General features: G+C 41.4%; 1 protein-coding gene across 12 annotated transcripts in view; it reads right to left on the bottom strand.

Moving 5' to 3' along the window:
• acaca (acetyl-CoA carboxylase alpha) overlaps window positions 1-15,627 on the bottom strand; it is a 31,484-nt gene extending 15,857 nt beyond the window's left edge. For 5 of the 12 annotated variants that reach the window (XM_052048047.1, XM_052048049.1, XM_052048050.1 and 2 more), the window contains exons 1-30: window positions 15,418-15,627; window positions 13,169-13,430; window positions 11,420-11,552; window positions 11,134-11,272; window positions 10,452-10,561; window positions 10,296-10,377; window positions 10,114-10,212; window positions 9,627-9,733; window positions 9,406-9,516; window positions 9,113-9,322; window positions 8,850-9,020; window positions 8,094-8,255; window positions 7,839-8,002; window positions 7,608-7,758; window positions 7,376-7,479; window positions 6,876-7,103; window positions 6,637-6,787; window positions 6,429-6,563; window positions 5,892-6,038; window positions 5,610-5,798; window positions 4,754-4,854; window positions 4,502-4,590; window positions 4,233-4,357; window positions 3,914-4,027; window positions 3,256-3,369; window positions 3,089-3,178; window positions 2,860-2,978; window positions 1,474-1,497; window positions 1,075-1,146; window positions 155-298 (exon numbers count right to left, since the gene is read on the bottom strand). In XM_052048047.1, the coding sequence (XP_051904007.1) occupies window positions 155-298; window positions 1,075-1,146; window positions 1,474-1,497; window positions 2,860-2,978; window positions 3,089-3,178; window positions 3,256-3,369; window positions 3,914-4,027; window positions 4,233-4,357; window positions 4,502-4,590; window positions 4,754-4,854; window positions 5,610-5,798; window positions 5,892-6,038; window positions 6,429-6,563; window positions 6,637-6,787; window positions 6,876-7,103; window positions 7,376-7,479; window positions 7,608-7,758; window positions 7,839-8,002; window positions 8,094-8,255; window positions 8,850-9,020; window positions 9,113-9,322; window positions 9,406-9,516; window positions 9,627-9,733; window positions 10,114-10,212; window positions 10,296-10,377; window positions 10,452-10,561; window positions 11,134-11,272; window positions 11,420-11,552; window positions 13,169-13,401 (3,818 nt within the window). In that variant the 5' untranslated portion in view covers window positions 13,402-13,430; window positions 15,418-15,627. The remainder of the gene's footprint in view (window positions 1-154; window positions 299-1,074; window positions 1,147-1,473; window positions 1,498-2,859; window positions 2,979-3,088; window positions 3,179-3,255; window positions 3,370-3,913; window positions 4,028-4,232; window positions 4,358-4,501; window positions 4,591-4,753; window positions 4,855-5,609; window positions 5,799-5,891; window positions 6,039-6,428; window positions 6,564-6,636; window positions 6,788-6,875; window positions 7,104-7,375; window positions 7,480-7,607; window positions 7,759-7,838; window positions 8,003-8,093; window positions 8,256-8,849; window positions 9,021-9,112; window positions 9,323-9,405; window positions 9,517-9,626; window positions 9,734-10,113; window positions 10,213-10,295; window positions 10,378-10,451; window positions 10,562-11,133; window positions 11,273-11,419; window positions 11,553-13,168; window positions 13,431-15,417) is intronic. The other 7 variants (XM_052048048.1, XM_052048055.1, XM_052048056.1 and 4 more) reach the window with 2 other exon arrangements.
• Window positions 15,628-16,359: the final 732 nt, after the last annotated feature.

The raw sequence follows: 16,359 nt of genomic DNA, 5'->3' as shown, positions 1-16,359 counted from the left end.
AAAAAACAGACAACCGTACTTCAACTCATTCACTCCCAAAGACGTTTTTAAACGTCTTCTCAGACTCGGTCTAGAATTGGTTGGTACTGAATAAGTTAGCACACAAATATTTTCACATCACCGTTTAAAGTGATTTAAAATAGTACAGACTAACTTGGTGAACTCCTGGAATGAGCGAAAGGAGACCATGGCACCCATTCGTTGACAGGGCGGCGTAAAGGATGTGTCCAGCAAAACATCGCTCACGCTGGCCATGTGCACCATGCCATAGTGGTTCAGGTTTGATGAGAATGACATCCTGCGGTAAAAACGGTTGGATTTAGAAGCCACTCCATCAGGAGTGAGAGAAGGAGACTTCCCATCCACCTTTTGAGGGTCCCAAGAATAAGAGATTTGAACACCCAGCTTTTTAATGTTTTGAAAAGCATTGTTACCCCAGGGCCTTGGTTTCAAGATGGTTAAACAGAATGAAGCTCAAACAATAAAAAGCAGGCAGTAAGAACATTTCGCCGTTACATTTGAGCACAATAAAGCAGCAGTACAGTGTATCTGGGACATTGCTGCTTCTTAGTCAAATTGGACCATTAAAACTGCTCGTGTCCCCATCAAGTAATCACTGACTATTTGTAGGGGGAAATGCAGTGATCATTGATAACCGATTCCGACAACCGAGTCATGGCAAATTGTGACATTTGGAACCGGCTATTTAAGATTAAATACTATTCAGAAATGGGTTCTTGCTCTGACAAACCAAAATCCCAGAAGTCAAAAATAAGTCAAAGAAAATTGAAAAGGAACATGATCAGTTGATCTCTGACCTATATTAGCCAAACGGCTCGGATAAAAGTCATAATCGGAGTGATGCGCAGATCGTCAGGGCTAATTTTGTAGAGTTGGAGTGGCAGACATGGGAACAGCGAACTGAGCCTGTCATGTCACTCCGCACAGACTCACAAAATTCTCACACGACAAGAAAATGCAAAAACACCAGAAGGACCCTGCAAGTAAGCGCCTTTGAAATATTCACCCAAAGTTTACACCCACGAAGAGTATTTGAGAGGTTTTGCATCAAACCTGTCTGCAGATTCAACAATTGAGACTGTTTTGGCTTTTACATTGTCCAGGATTGCAGGAGCAGACATTTTCCTAGCAGGACAATTAATTCAAGAATTTATTTCACAAGATTTGTACATGTTAATCAACATCTCCACAACACACACACGAACACAAAGACTCACACACAGAACGTTAAAAAGCATTTCAAAAAAGGCTAGGAGCTGAGGGTCATGCTGTGATCAATAAAATTAATAAGGCTTGCACTTAGTATTTCTTCGGGTATACCACCGTTATATTTATTTGCATTTTTAAGAGCGCCAAACTGCTAAATTAACAAATTCATAACTCTAAATTTGAATTTGTGCTTTGGCCATGCATCTAATCTAGTCTATGCAATAGAAAGAATGTTTACAGTACCTGTTTAGAGTGGGGATGTTCCCTCTGCAATCAAATAACATTGATTACTACAAGGGTTAGTGGCAGGCATCAGGACAGAAAGGCAGTCAAGTTGTAGAAGTGTGTTCATCTCAACAAGGGCTTACTACGCACTATCTAGTCAGTATCGAAATGAATGCACCCCGGGTGTCAAAAGGTTGAGCACACATTTTACTTCTTGACTGCTCTCTGGACAACGTGCATCAAGAGGTATTTAGGCTGCCTTTGGTTGTGCTCCTCCTCTCAACAAAAGGCGCAGGATCACTTCATGCCGTTTTTAGAAATAAGCAAAACATGACGGGTTATTCCGGAATCATGACACAAACATGAAGCGCACATAAACATTACCGCATGTTTATGTGTATACACGTTCCCTAGCGAAACCTGTTAAGTGTGTCACTCAACCGAGCAAGATTTAAATCGCAAATTCGTGTTTTCATGCTGACTTTTGATGGGACACCGTCAGAGGTAATTGGAAACAATATTTTGATGCAGATGAAGAATTTGTAGCTCTAATGCATTGCTTGCAGAAGAAATGTTTAACATTCTGGAATAATTGTGATCTCACAGTTAACGCAGCGCAGATCTACACAACCATGCAAAACCTACAACCAAAATCATAATCCACAATCACGAAAACATCTTTTAAAAGAGCAGAATTTTTGACAGCACTTTGGTCATGGGGCTCATTAAAACGTGCGAGTGTACCTACTAACATTGTGGCTAGTATGGGCATATTGGCAGCATTCTTCTGTTAACTCGGAGTTGGAAGCTGGCATACAGGTCTTGTCACAGCAACAGCCAGTAAACAAGCATATACTCGTTCGCACAAACAACCAGGACACAATCACACGCCAGGATCACAAATGCAACAGAAAAGCCATGATTGAGAGCTACAAGCATGTTCAAATGCTGAACATGCACAAGACAATCCTTCAAATGTGTCCATTTATCTGTGGCAACAGTGCCCCCTAGGAAGACGAGCTAACATAAGGTACTGCAGGTGCGAGAGCTTTGGCAACATTTTCAACCAATCAGTCAGGTCTTGAAATATACTTACTTTGCAAACAAGGGGTATTTATATGATGTGACACAACTGGGATAAGCAAGCCAAACACCAAAGAAGATGAACAAATAAGAAACATCCACCGATCTATCTTCCATACTGCTTATTCTCATTAGGGTTGCGAATAATAATAATAATAATGAGTCTGGAGTCTATCCTAGCTTACTTAAGCTGAGAGTCAGGGTATCCCCGAGAATGGTTACCAGTCAAGATAGGAGAAACAAACACTGGAAAATAAAATGTTTTGGAACATGACAAAGCTAACTAACAAATAACTGTTAGCTTAGGGCCATGTGTGATACCTGTTTGGGTGTGAGGAGGGGAGCATAAACTGGAACTCGACTATGCATGTGTTATCCTTCAACTGGCGATGCTGCACGCTGTTGAGCTCATAAGCGATGTATGCTCGGCGCACATATACCTGTGGTTATTAGAAAATGAAGGCACATAATTATAAGTAGATTCGGGAGCGCTCCACGTTAAAAATAAATGAAGCCATAGTAGCTTGAGAACGGAGAGAAATTATCTCACCTCAAGGGCGGCCATTCGGACAACCTGATTACTGTGGTAGAAGAAGTTGGGCAAAACATCAAAGATTGATGTCTCGGAAAGGATAAGTTTCTTCAAGACAAATGGACAGTCATAAATGGCTTGCTCTGCGAGGAAGTCAATCGCATCTTTTGGTTGTTATTCCCTACCTGGAGATTCTCAATGCAGAATTGGTGGCCGTACATATCAATGGCAGAGAGGAAGATGGACTCCACCTGGTTGTGGCGGAGCTCATAAGAGGGGAGGTGAGATGCTATCAACACCTGCAGAGAATGAAATTATGGATGATTTCATACCCCATTGAATTTTATTATCTTCAGACATTGTCTTTTCTATGTTCATACAGCGCGCAACATAAATGAGTACACCCCGACTGATTTGTTGGAAAACATTAACTATCCTTTCCGTATCAACATTTTTTATGGCATCTGATACTCCAAAATACAAATGAGATTTGGCTTCCACACGAGCATGCAATTTTTTTCCCCCCCCTCACAAATACATTCAGTGCTGCAAAAATGAGTAGAGACTAAGGCGGTTAGTATTTAACTCATTTATAATTCAAAAGAGTTCCACCACATGTGAATCAGATCATCGTCAAAATGAAATGAAACAAATTGTGTTCTCTTAACAGTCCAAGTTCTTTCATTGTTGTCATTATGTTTTTCTTTCCGATGCAACGACATAGTTGCTAAGCATCTTAGAAGAGACAACTCTGCAAAGCACCCTTGAATGTCCTCTCATATTACATTTCTTTCATTTGTACTGGACGTACATCGTCATGAATTTTGGAACTGAACAACTAACCTGCCGTGCACGAAGTGCCACCTTTGCGTTTGTTGTCTTGCTGAGCTGGGTGAACTCAGTCAACATGGCCATCAGTTCTTCCGTCAGTGTAGGATCCCGGCCACACAATTGGTCCTGAGAGAGAGGATACAGAATACGACTAGTTTCATATACGCACAAAAATAAATAAATAATAGTCCCAATCCATACAAAGAGTCTCCGTACAGTGCAATTGAAATGAAATTCAATTTTACGAAATATATAACACTTGGGTGGATTAAACAAACAAAGAAACACACATTCCCTTCACTTAAATATCCAAGAAACGACCGACACTTACAATTAGCATCGTTACCAGCAGGTTCTTCTTAGTAACTTGGGCATGGGAGAAGATGTAGTTGAGCACATTTGCCATGTCACCTTTGTTTTCTTCACGAAGGGCAAACACACACTTGTCATAGTGTCCTATCAAACAGGCAAACATATTTGTACAATACAATACTGAGGAAATGCAGCCACACTCAAGTTGTTCATTGTAACAGAGCTCCACTTAATGGAGAAACGTAGTATTACACCAGACTAGATAAAGGTGCGACAACAATTACTCACCATTCTGAAACTGGATCTCGACTTTCAGGTATTGTCGGAGCAAATCGATCACCACCGCCTTCATGTAACCTCGGATCCCACTGCGATATCTGTAAGAAAAATCAACAACAAAAATGGGTCTGGAGCTCTTGATTTTATAAAGTGGAGATCCATTAGTCGTATGACTATTATCTTAGAAATGTCAAACTTATTAAATACAAGTTGTCGGCCTGTATCATTACATTTACACAAGTTGCAGAATGTGGCACTCACTTTTGCACCAGCTGAACAATGCTTTGCGTGTTCATGAAGAAGACTTCTCTTTCAGACTTCTTGTTCAGCGTTGCAGCATGGCTGTCCAGGATGTTTGCAATCTAGAAAGCAGGGCAATATACAATATAGAAACATGTCAGCCCATCAGAAATTATATTAGAAATCTATTGAATAAATTTGTCATTTTAAAATTCAGAAGTGGAGGATGCAAGTCCTAGACCTAATCCAAAATGAAGTGATAATTATCCCACTTTTCTTAACGATTTAACTACAACTTCCTTGATTCCATATTTTTAAAACAAAAACGGGTCCCAATATTCTTCACAATCAAATAAACTCGTTCCTACAAATTCCCAGTGAGAAATATGAGACTCCAGTTTCTCAAAATTCACATTTTCATTGTTTTTGGACTGAAGCCAAAATAATAACACCTTTACTTTGGTACAGCTGAGTTGAGGAATTCAGACAAATGTAGTACTTTGTTGCCATCTTGTGGCATTTATAGGTTATTATAAACTTTTTTTGTGGCGCATCATCTATGAGAGGATTTTGTCTATTTGTAGCAGGACTTGCTACTTTCCACCTAAACTCAATTTTTAATTTCACACATGTTATCTGCATCCTCTGCTGGTTGCCGGTGCATAGCGAAATTAATCATGCCTCCATTGTCTCGGAGACCAATTAATACTCATATTGATATGAATATACAGTAACATACATACACAAAATAGTAAATGACATTAAAAAAATAAATTCTCACTCCAATCCTTTCAGCAGGCAATGCTGCAGTTTATCATAGTGCACGGTAGTGTGTGTGTGTGTGTGTGTGTGTGTGTGTGTGTGTAGAATAGACCACCTGCTGACTGGGGAACTGGCAGAGCACTGAGGTGATGTTGCTGGCATACTGAGCCATCTCCTTCTTGATGGCTTTCTCCACGGCAGGGGGGATGCGACCCGAGACGCTGGTCATAATGTCTTGAAGCTCCAACAGTGGCAACGAGGGGTCACGCATAGTTTTCATCAGCCTTTCGACCCATTCTTTCAACTGGGAATTACAAAAGTTCGTGTGTTTGGGAAACAGCCTACATTAAGTATCGCTCTTTTTTTTGGTTTTACCAGGTGTTGCGTGACATCTCACCTTGATGCTAAAAAAAGGCTCAGGGAGACAGTAGCCGTTCATGACGTGAACAAGATGATCCAGTGTGCTGTGGAAAACTCTGTGGAGTTTCTCTCCTCGCAGCGCAACAGCCTGGGTCGAGGGCAAGGTACCTGTATGTAGCTCTGTCTGCAAAACAAATAATTTGAAAACGTACTGACAATTTGTATTTCTTCATTCAGCATGTTTTTTGTGACATTTTACTCTGTTGGAGCAGCTTTCGCCTGATTGGACATCAAACAGGAAATGGTGGCTCAATGTTAAAATTATATTTTGCTCAGCAATTCTATTAAGGCCAGACTACTGGTAAGAGTCAATAGATGAAGGCTGGTCAACTTAAGATGTAAAACATCTGTATCAAATATATATAAATATATTTGTATACCGCACATAATAATGAACTGCAGGATATTGGAAGGACTGAGAAGTAGAAACATCCAAATTCAAACATGAACGTTTGCATGTGGAAATTACAAATTGCTATTTGACATGCAAAAGCGCATCACTCCGACAGCTTACCTGTTGCACCTGGGTGGGGTCGTCAAGTTGAAGTTTGGCTATGACACAGCCGGGTTCAAGTGATGCTCCCGCCCTCTTCACATAGTGAATACAACCAGACTCAAGAGTAGTGAGGGACATGACCATCTTCATCACCTGCAATTGAAATCAGGACATTCAACTCAACCAACACTCCAATATGGACACTCTATACGCAAAAATAACCTACTTCTATTTCAGCGTAACAGTGGCCAGCAAAAACATGACCGCCATCTTCGACTGTGTACTGGATAATTTTTCCTGCTGAGGGAGATCGCAGCAGCGATGGGTCGTTCTCCTTTTCAAAAACGCAGGTCTTGTTTCCGATTGTGATGCGGTAACTTTCAAGAACATAAACCAGTTGGGATCATAAGAAAATCACGACTATCTTGTAGTGGTTCCGCTAAGCAAATGGATCTTTTGTCTTACCTGTCTACCTCTTCCTTCATGTAGGTAGTGTAGCTGCTGCCATCGTAGGACAGCAACAAACCTCCGTCGCTTAGCCGATGGACATCCACTTCGACTGTGGAGTGGTTCATGATGAGCACATACGAGTTGGGAGATTGACGAGTCACAGTCAGGATGTACTTGATGCCTTCATAGATCAGTTCCACATCCACTGTATTGAGAAGTGTGTGCGCTGCCAGCACCTGACCCCTGGATCACAATGCACATGATTTAATACAAGCACGATCTACCTATATCTCTCAACCAAACTAAAATACTTAAAGATGATTCGAGTGGCAAAACTACTGAGCTATGCAACTGATTCATTCTATATATTTTGGTGATCTCCCAACGCGGAATTTCACTCAATACAGTGTCTGAACAAATCAACCATTAAACAACTTCCTGGAATGGATTATGGTTGAGTCCTGAGGGTCCAGCGTTTCATGCTAAAAGGACAAAAATGATGGCCGCACGCTTACCTCTCCAGAGAATGCAGGAAAATGGACACACTGTTCCTTAGATTAACATCTGCCACATGAAGAGCTCCACTCACAAGCCCCAGCATTGTGTCTGGACGCTCAGCCTGAATGCAACAAATCATTTTAGAACAGTACGGGACCAGAATTATTCCAAGCGCAATCGCCAGCGCAGAGTTTCTCAATCATTTGGGGAGAAGAAGAAAGCGGTCCAAGCAGGAGCATCTGTGCCAACCTGCATCTTCTCTGAGATGAGCCGATCCAGCCAGCCCGTGTCGATGGTGTTGTGCTGAAAGCTTCGTGTTTCCAGCAGTTTTATGAGGTATTCCACAGTGGTCCTGAAGTCTCCTCTGATAGATAACTCTTTCAAAGCAACCACCATGTTCCTAGAAAAATCACAAATATCCCAATAAGATGAACAGCAAGGAGTTGATCAATAATTTTGTCACTCCAGTAATACACTTACGAAATGGCTTCTTCACGATTCTCTCCCCACGAAAAACAGTGTCCAAATTGGGAGTCCGCAAACTCATGCAGTCCACCAGCGGCTGCAACGCTGAAGTAGCCCCACACGTTCTTATTGCTGCGAAAGTTGAGCTCTTGTACGGTGCCCGAGCTCGGTTTGAAACCCTGTAATGAGAGACCATTTGATGAAAACATAAAGCCTGAGCTATGAAGAGAAACTTTGGGAAAGTCTCGTTTGGATGAGCAAGAAGCATACCTCATCTGGATTTTCACTGGTGATACGAGCTGCTATGACGTGACCTCGTGGGGAGGCGGCCGTCGACAGACCGTCAAAGTCGATGGGAGAGTCACCCCAAGGCTGCGTCCCATAAAGCATCCTGATGTCCTTGATTCGATAAAGGGGGATGCCCATTGCAATCTAGAGCAGGGTGTGTAAAGAGCCCAAAGAACCATATTATCATGACATGCTTTTTGGGCGGGGGGGATTTTTTGAAGTGACTGATGTTCAAGATGGGGCCTCCATGATGTAAAACAAGACAAAAAAAGACACAGGAATATTCTGGAAAAATAACATTCATCTCTCAGAAATGACTCAATAGAAAAATACCATCGAGTAAAAAAAATAGTGAGCGCTGTTTGCCTGCAAAACAAATATGTCACTCTCAACAGCGACGTGCAATCAGTTCAAAAGTGACAGCTTTTCGCTTGCAACACTGCCTTTCAGCTTGACTGCCGCTGACCTAAATTCAAGCAAAATCTTGAACACAGCGGGTGCACGTCATGTGACCGATTGCCGCTTCAAGACCTACGTTGGCAACAATGTCTCTTTTGGGCAGTTCAGTTGCCATGGAGATGGGGGGCCTCGTCTAACGTCGACTATTAGATGCAATCAAGCATAAAGACCGTCTGCTGTCCGATAGTCAGAGACGGCCAACCAAATTGGGCGTGGTATACAGCTTGTCGTTTTTATATATATTTTTTTTCTACCAGCGCAGACATATTTGGAACTCACTTGCAACTGGGCAGCGGGTAAGTTGACGTCAGCCACCATTTCAGTGCAAGGGTGTTCAACCTGCAGACGAGGGTTGAGCTCCAGGAAGTAGAAGCTGCCATCTTGGCTATAGAGGTATTCCACTGTGCCCGCACTCACATAGCCCACCATCTTGGCCAGCTTCACAGCACACTAGATACGGAATACATATCAAGTGAATTTATCATCCAATTTCTACACTGCTTCTTTGCCCACTGAGGTGGTGTTGGAAATGGTGAGCGTACCCTTTCCATGTCTTCAAACACATTAGATGGGGCAATGGTGGCAGGCGCCTCCTCTATAATTTTCTGATGTCGCCGCTGGACTGAACAATCTCTGCTAAACAAGGAAATGGCATTGCCGTATTGGTCTGCCAAGATCTGAACTTCCAAGTGGCGGGCATGTCTGGCGAGCTGCATGACGAACACGGGGGAACCTGGAACCTCTGCCTGGACCTGAAATATTAAGTGGAAAAGATTGAATACGTTTCAACAATTTCCATTGTGAATTGAAACTTCAACTATGGTGATTTGCGTACTTGTCTGAATAGGTTTGGGAAATCATCAGCGGTGTTGACTTTACGGATGCCTTTGCCTCCCCCTCCTTCTGAGGCTTTCACCATAACTGGGTAGCCGATATTGTCAGCAGCCTGTCGGGAGACACGAAAAAAATGTGAGCGCATACACGCAGTTTTTCACAGTACACTCCAGCACATGTGAGACCGAAGACTCTGAATGCTCACTTTGACAATGCACTTACTATCAGGCCTTTGTCTACATCATGGATGCAGCCAAGCTCGTACAAATCATGAGGAACACTGATAATTCGTTTCTTTTGGTTGACCTCAGGCCATTTGACTGTCAGGCCTGGGAGAGAGAAACGGGGAAGATATTAACCACATATAACACTGGGGAATACAATTTCAACTCTAGTTTTGGGGATGGGAACACGGGAACGCGTACACGTGACGACGAGCAGATTTACACGAGGAATCGATGGAATGTTTGATAGGCTAATCGATCGCAAAAAGATTTGTTAGTGACAACTCTATATATAAAACATACACATGTTGAGCTCCTTTAGCAAAAGTTGTGATATCAGTGTGTACATTTCCTGAAAGAATGAAAGGGATTGCATCAGTCTTCCCCATTATCTCTGAGTCAGAGTAGATGCGGAAAGAGAAGCCATAAAATGTGACGATCAGAGGCTGTTTTTGTAAAAGAATGGGGCATAAAGCAAAGCATACCTGATCCACTCCATGGCAAGGTGGGGATGCCAGCAGTCTGGGCCACAATAGATGAAGCAATCTTATCTCCAAGTGCCCACATCGCCTGACTCGGAGGACCTAAGCAGGAAGTATTTCGTAAAAAAACAAAAACAAATATTGGTCGATTAGTTCAAGCTGTGAAGCCAGAATTCATATCTTACCCATAAAAGCAATGCCATGCTTATGGAGCAGCTCTGGCAGTTTGGGGTTCTCTGATGCATGACCCCATCCAGCCCACACAGCCTGTAAGACAACATCAGCACACCTTTGTCTCGTACGGTGCAAAAGAAATCAGTGCATTAAATGCATGCGGGTACCTGCACAGGTATTCGTTTAGCTATGTCCAATATGAGCTCCACATTGGCATAGTTGTTGTTATTAGTCCCTCCTGGCACAGGCACATAATGATCTGCCATTTTTATGTATTCTGCGGAAAAGAAAAAATAACTGACAAATCAAAAATGTTAACATCTCACTAGCTAAAGTTCAACTGGGCTTTACTTCTGTGAATAAAGCAAATCATTCACTAATGATCTCACGTACACGCCTCCCCCCCAAAAAAAGTACTTTAAAAAATTCTCTGCCTTTCAGTTTAAATAACGTCTGATAACGTTGGAATTTTTCAACTGATACAGACTCAAAGAATAAAATCTGTTTTTGTGCAGAAAGGTGACGCAGTATTTTTCGTGTATCCATTCAGAAATATTGGGACATTACAATCACAGAGGCTGTGACAAAAGCAGAGCATTTAAAAAGAAAATTATTTAAAAAATGGTTAGATGATGTCATCTGGGGTCTTTCTCAGAACAACTGCAGGGCAGTTTTGCATGGTGGCTGGGGATTATAGTCTGTTTTTTGCATTTACTTCTGTAACAGCATCTTTCCATATAAAATGTATAAGGGAACTGAATTTGGAACATCCACTGTGCAGTTTGACAATATTAACTTTCACTTAAATTTGTAAATGATAACTTCCAACATAATCTTGCCGATCCTCACCGGCATTGGCTTTCAGGTCCTCCGGGGTTACCATCACCACAAATCGGATTGCTCGTTCGTTCCGAAACATCTCGTAAGCCCAACGGCGAATAGAGCGCATGCACTTAACTGCAGCAATTCCATTATTAGCAATAAGCACCTGGAAAAGCAAAATATTAGCATCAACTATGTAGTCCAATTATGATGATGCATGAGAATGCCTGCAACTAGCTTTCTAAGACAGCATTTTCTTTATATATATATATATATATATATATTTACATTGGGTCGAGACCACGACAGTTACCTTCTCAATGACCTTGTTCCCACCAAAACGTGTGACAAACTCAGCAGGAGATGCCACAGTGAAGTCCCTCTGCAGATCAGTACGTCGGCGATCGCGATTTTGCTTCATCAAGTGCAGCCCAGACATGCTCGGCCTGTTTATAGAAGTACAAACATTTATTAATGTCTCTATTCCGTGAATATATTATATACTATAGCTAACTTACACGCAGAACAAAAAGAAAATTGCTCTGTGCTCATTTTCAACTATTTGTGTGCAACACTGGCCTCAGTTATGAAGAATGTCAATAGCCACATGGTTGCGGACAAAGGAGTTGAACAACTGGCTTTTGAATCCAACAGACCGGAGTCAAAGCTGGTGTTTCCTTCACAGCAATAAACATTGAACGCAGCCTTCAACACCCATTGCATCATATAATTACTGCACATAATTTGTGACAGATACTGCAATCAATAGTTTCAAGCTGAGGCACGCTTCAGTGACACATTCCACACTCGTGGAAAGCGTGTGGTTTTTTTTCCCTCATAGAAATCTTGTGTGGAATAAAAATGAGTGAAAAAGAGGATTTTCTTCACGAGGGGGGAGATTCATCTTTTAAATGATACATTAATCAGACACATCATAACTACTAGATTATTCAAACTTTAGAGATACGTTTGACTTATCTCACAAGCTTTTTGACTCAAGCTCCACCCAACTGGGGTTTATACAGGACGAGGGACGCCACACTGAGCAGGAGGGTGTGCCCGTGTCTAAGCCCGTTTAGCTGGCTGCTTTCTGTCACGTGATTTCTTTTTTTTTTGGGCATGATTGAAACACCCTCAAAGTTACTAGAAGAGTGAAAACCCACACTTCTAGACAGATTGATTGTGAAAGACCTTCTGTGGACCAAAGTTTTCTCAGTATGGAGAGTGAAAATTAAAGTATGGGAGAGGGCAAAAAGCATTTCCATTTTTCAAGGATGTTGAAACCTCTTACGATGTAACCCAGAAAATAATACTTCTTATTCCAGTCAGATGTAACATCTTATTCTAAAAATAAAACCTCTAAGTAGGATTCAATCATGGTGCCCCATAACCCCAAAACAGCTACCTCAAGCTCAAAGGCTGTGTCACTTTATCAAACTGAATAGCCCCATTTACAACGCAGATGGGGCATTCATGAATGTTTTGCTCAACCTAAATTCCTGAAGTTGACACCTACTTTCCACCCAAAACCCACAGGCCAGGGGGACACAGAGAGACGCTTTTAAGCAGTGAGTAGCCAGTGAAACCACATTTTTCACACATGCAAACCATGGGCGTGAAACTCCAGGTGAGGCCTCTCGAATTCTGACACAAGTGCTACATTGGAAGCTAGGGGCTTCATTTTGCATCTCATATTGGTAGTGTTAATAGAGTGCAACATTTAACATACACTAGGCATTCTAGACTTACTGGTTTAGCAATGGCACTGTATAATAACTACGGCTATTTCAATATACAGTATAAAACAATACCACCCTAAGAAAAATTACAGAGGAAATCTGAAAAATGGCTTTGAAATTGTGACCAGCAAGAATAGGAACAGGGCTGCCTGAAATCTTAAAGATGCTCATTTTTGCTGTTGTTATTATTATGTCATAATATCCTATTCATTTTTTAAATGACTGCTTTAAAAAAAAGTTTAGAAGTGATCAAACAATTTGAGTACAATACAATACTAAGTATATAAACAAACACTCCAATTATTATATTTCTGATTTCTAACCTTAGATTGTTCAGTGTGGAGCCATCAATGTGCTCAAAGCTATTGTCATTGGTGCTATCAGAGCTCCCGGATGACGGTGACAAAGACCGTCCCTCCTTCTCTTCCAGCTGCACATCCGGTTTCCCTTGGACTTCATCTTCTGAATTCTCCTCAGACACCGATCCCACAATGAAGTGGGAGTGCACTGCCGCAATAGCTGGGTGCTTCTTGGCAGCATCTTCCTGCTGTGCCATGGCTGGGTGACACGTACAGGCTGCAACCACTGGACAATGGAGAACAGCAGAGCACAGGCAAAACAAGTTATCTCTGACATTAAAGAGTCCGGACATCAGTCAGTCATCAGGTCAACTGGCATGAGATGCTGTTTGACTGGTTGCAAAAGCTTCTTGCTTAAAAAGATAGTAATGATGATGCAATAGCGATTGCAACACCGTCACCCATACATGGGACAGTCTGAACACAAATCCCAGTTCTTAGAGAACTGACTTTAATCCAAGTAGCACAGGGGTGTCCAAACTACAGTCCTCGGCCCCAAAAGGCATTTTCGAAGATCACGGCATAAACAAGGGTGCATCTTCATTTCTGTGCTGGGGTAAGTGTAATTTATCATGTTGGGACAGAGTTGCAACAAGCTGGGCGTTCAGGCAGCGGGGGTACTAGAGAACTAGAGACCAGTTTGTGTGGAGTATAGTATCTCCAGTCCACACCAACTTTCTTGAACAATACATGTTCAAGATGAAACCAGTAAACGAATCATAATAGGCATTTTTTGCCCTGTCAATTTGAAGTACCGGTAATGTCCTGTTTTTATATACGTTAGGATAGAATGTTTTTCTTTTTGTTTTTAAAATCAGATCGCTCAATTAATCGCAAAAAAATAGATGGATTCATTGATCATCGTTTTCATCGTTAGTGAGAAGCTTTGAGAAGAAATTTGTAAAATGTACAACTGATCCAAACCCCTAACACATACGACACTATACATATTATATTTAGGCGACACAGTAGACAACTGGTTAACACGTTCGCCTCACAATACAGAAATGCAGGGTTCGATTCCAGCTCCAGCCTTCCCATGTGGAGTGTGCCCTGCGAATGGTTGACAACCAGTTCAGGGTGTACCCTGCCTACTGCCCGAAGACAGACGGGATAGGCTCCAGCACGCCCGTGACCCTCTTGAGGATAAGCAGATTAAAAAAAGGATGGATGGACATTATCTATAAAATATATGCACACGCATACACTACAGGCATAGAGAGAGAGAGAGAGAGAGAGAGAGAGAGAGAGAGAGAGAGAGGTTAAAGCTGAAGAATGTCAGTGTCTCTTGCATCCTTTGATTTCTTTCTGTGTCGTTCAGTAGATAAAAATATAAATTAAAAAAATAACCGCAAATATAAAGAAAAGGCTGGTTTGTGGTGTCAATATAAATACGTTCAGACTAGTACTTCGCGCTTTAACCAAAACGATTTGAAACAGAAAATTGGTTTTGATTTGACGAACCGAATCATACATTGTAAAGTCACTGCATCCTTTGCACGTTAGCGCACCCCATGTATCAAGATACGTATAAAATCATTTTTATGGGAGAGACATAAATAAACGTGACTAAAGCTAAAGCCGCACCATATCGAATCGTAACCGTAAGATGCCCATCCATACGAGTACTGTACTGCATAGTGCGTTACACCTACAATTAAAAAAAAACTGTCACAGCTGTTAACCAAGGAAACTTTTCTTTGAATTATAAAACGTTATAGAATAACGCTAAAGAAGCTGCCTTTGATCATCAATCACGTGGACTCCACATGTGAGTTTTTGTCCGACCCCCAGCATCTTTTGCAAGTGGACCAGCAGTGCTCTCGACCTTAAGTGATGACACCCCTCACCAACCCGAAACAAACTGCACGGAGGACTTGAAAAACTAAATGCAGTTCACACCAAGGGAAACAACAGGGAAAATGTTAGACAATTTACAAAAATATACAGAATTATCAAAAAGAAAGCACTGTGGGTTTTTTTCTTTTTCAGACAAGCTGCCAGACAGCTTTTTTGTCCAAACTGTCAACTGTCGATTAATAGCGAATGAATGCTAATGATCCCGTTTTAGCACACAAATTCAGCAGAAACGCTTGCTAGCGAGCAAACTATAAAGCTCATTGATCCCGGAACCGCTGTATTGTACTCGCAATTTACTGTATGCATTAGGTGATGGACCGTCCGATTATACAGCGTCTTCAACGTCAACTCACCGGTGGAGATAAACCTGCACGCAATCCTGAACAGTTGAGTTGAAGACCTAAATGAATTACTGGCGTTTAGAAGACATCCGTTTCCGTAGTGAAATCACATCATGATGATGTCACGGTTACCCGTTCAGAGGCTTTAAACACCCGAGTGTGGGGTGATGTGACGATACTCAACCAGGTTACTTCTGTACATTCCCCTCTGACCCCAACTTCCGATATAGAAACACGCTAGGCAGAATTGACTCCGCCCCCAGAACGGCTTCGAGTATGCCTTTTCCGTGTAAATAAATAAAAAAAAATAATAATAAAATCGTAATAATTATTAACATTTCGTGTAGTTTTTGTTTAAATAATTGTGTCTACTACCAACACTGAAATATACAAATTAAAGAGATTAGTATTCACCAACTTAAACACAAGAAGCGAATGCAACATAAGTAGCAATTTGGGCTTCCTCAAAAATATTAATCTAAACCATTATCAATTAAAAAAAAAACAATTTATCGCGTTTGAGAGTATATCAACGCAGACAAATCTTGTAAAGAAGGCAACTATTTGATCTAGCTCTAGGCGGTCTCATTCTGGGAACCAATGAAATGTTAGGGGCGTTTCTGTGGGCGGGTTTAGCCTCGCTTAGCGTGTATTGCATGTGCCACAACAAAACCATGGAAACCCTACAAAAATTATTTTACCACAGTATATACCCAAACCACGTGTCCTTAATTGTGTGTGTTCTCACCGGGTGAAACTATTACAAGACTGTATTTGATAGCAACCTGTACAATAGACATCAAATTATATTTTTATATATATTGTTTTCCATACAAAAGTCTGCTGTCAAACATGGGTCTTGAGAGCCCCGATAATATTTAGTAACATTTAGCAAAAAGAACCAGTTTTTACGTTATTAAAATATTAATACTGTTGGAGCGTTGGTATTGGTAA

The sequence above is a fragment of the Hippocampus zosterae genome, chromosome 16 (assembly GCF_025434085.1).
Source record: "Hippocampus zosterae strain Florida chromosome 16, ASM2543408v3, whole genome shotgun sequence".
In the NCBI taxonomy this organism is placed as follows: Eukaryota; Metazoa; Chordata; class Actinopteri; order Syngnathiformes; family Syngnathidae; genus Hippocampus; species Hippocampus zosterae.
Note: the sequence above shows the minus strand (reverse complement) of the source record. Positions and strands in the feature narration are given on the sequence as shown.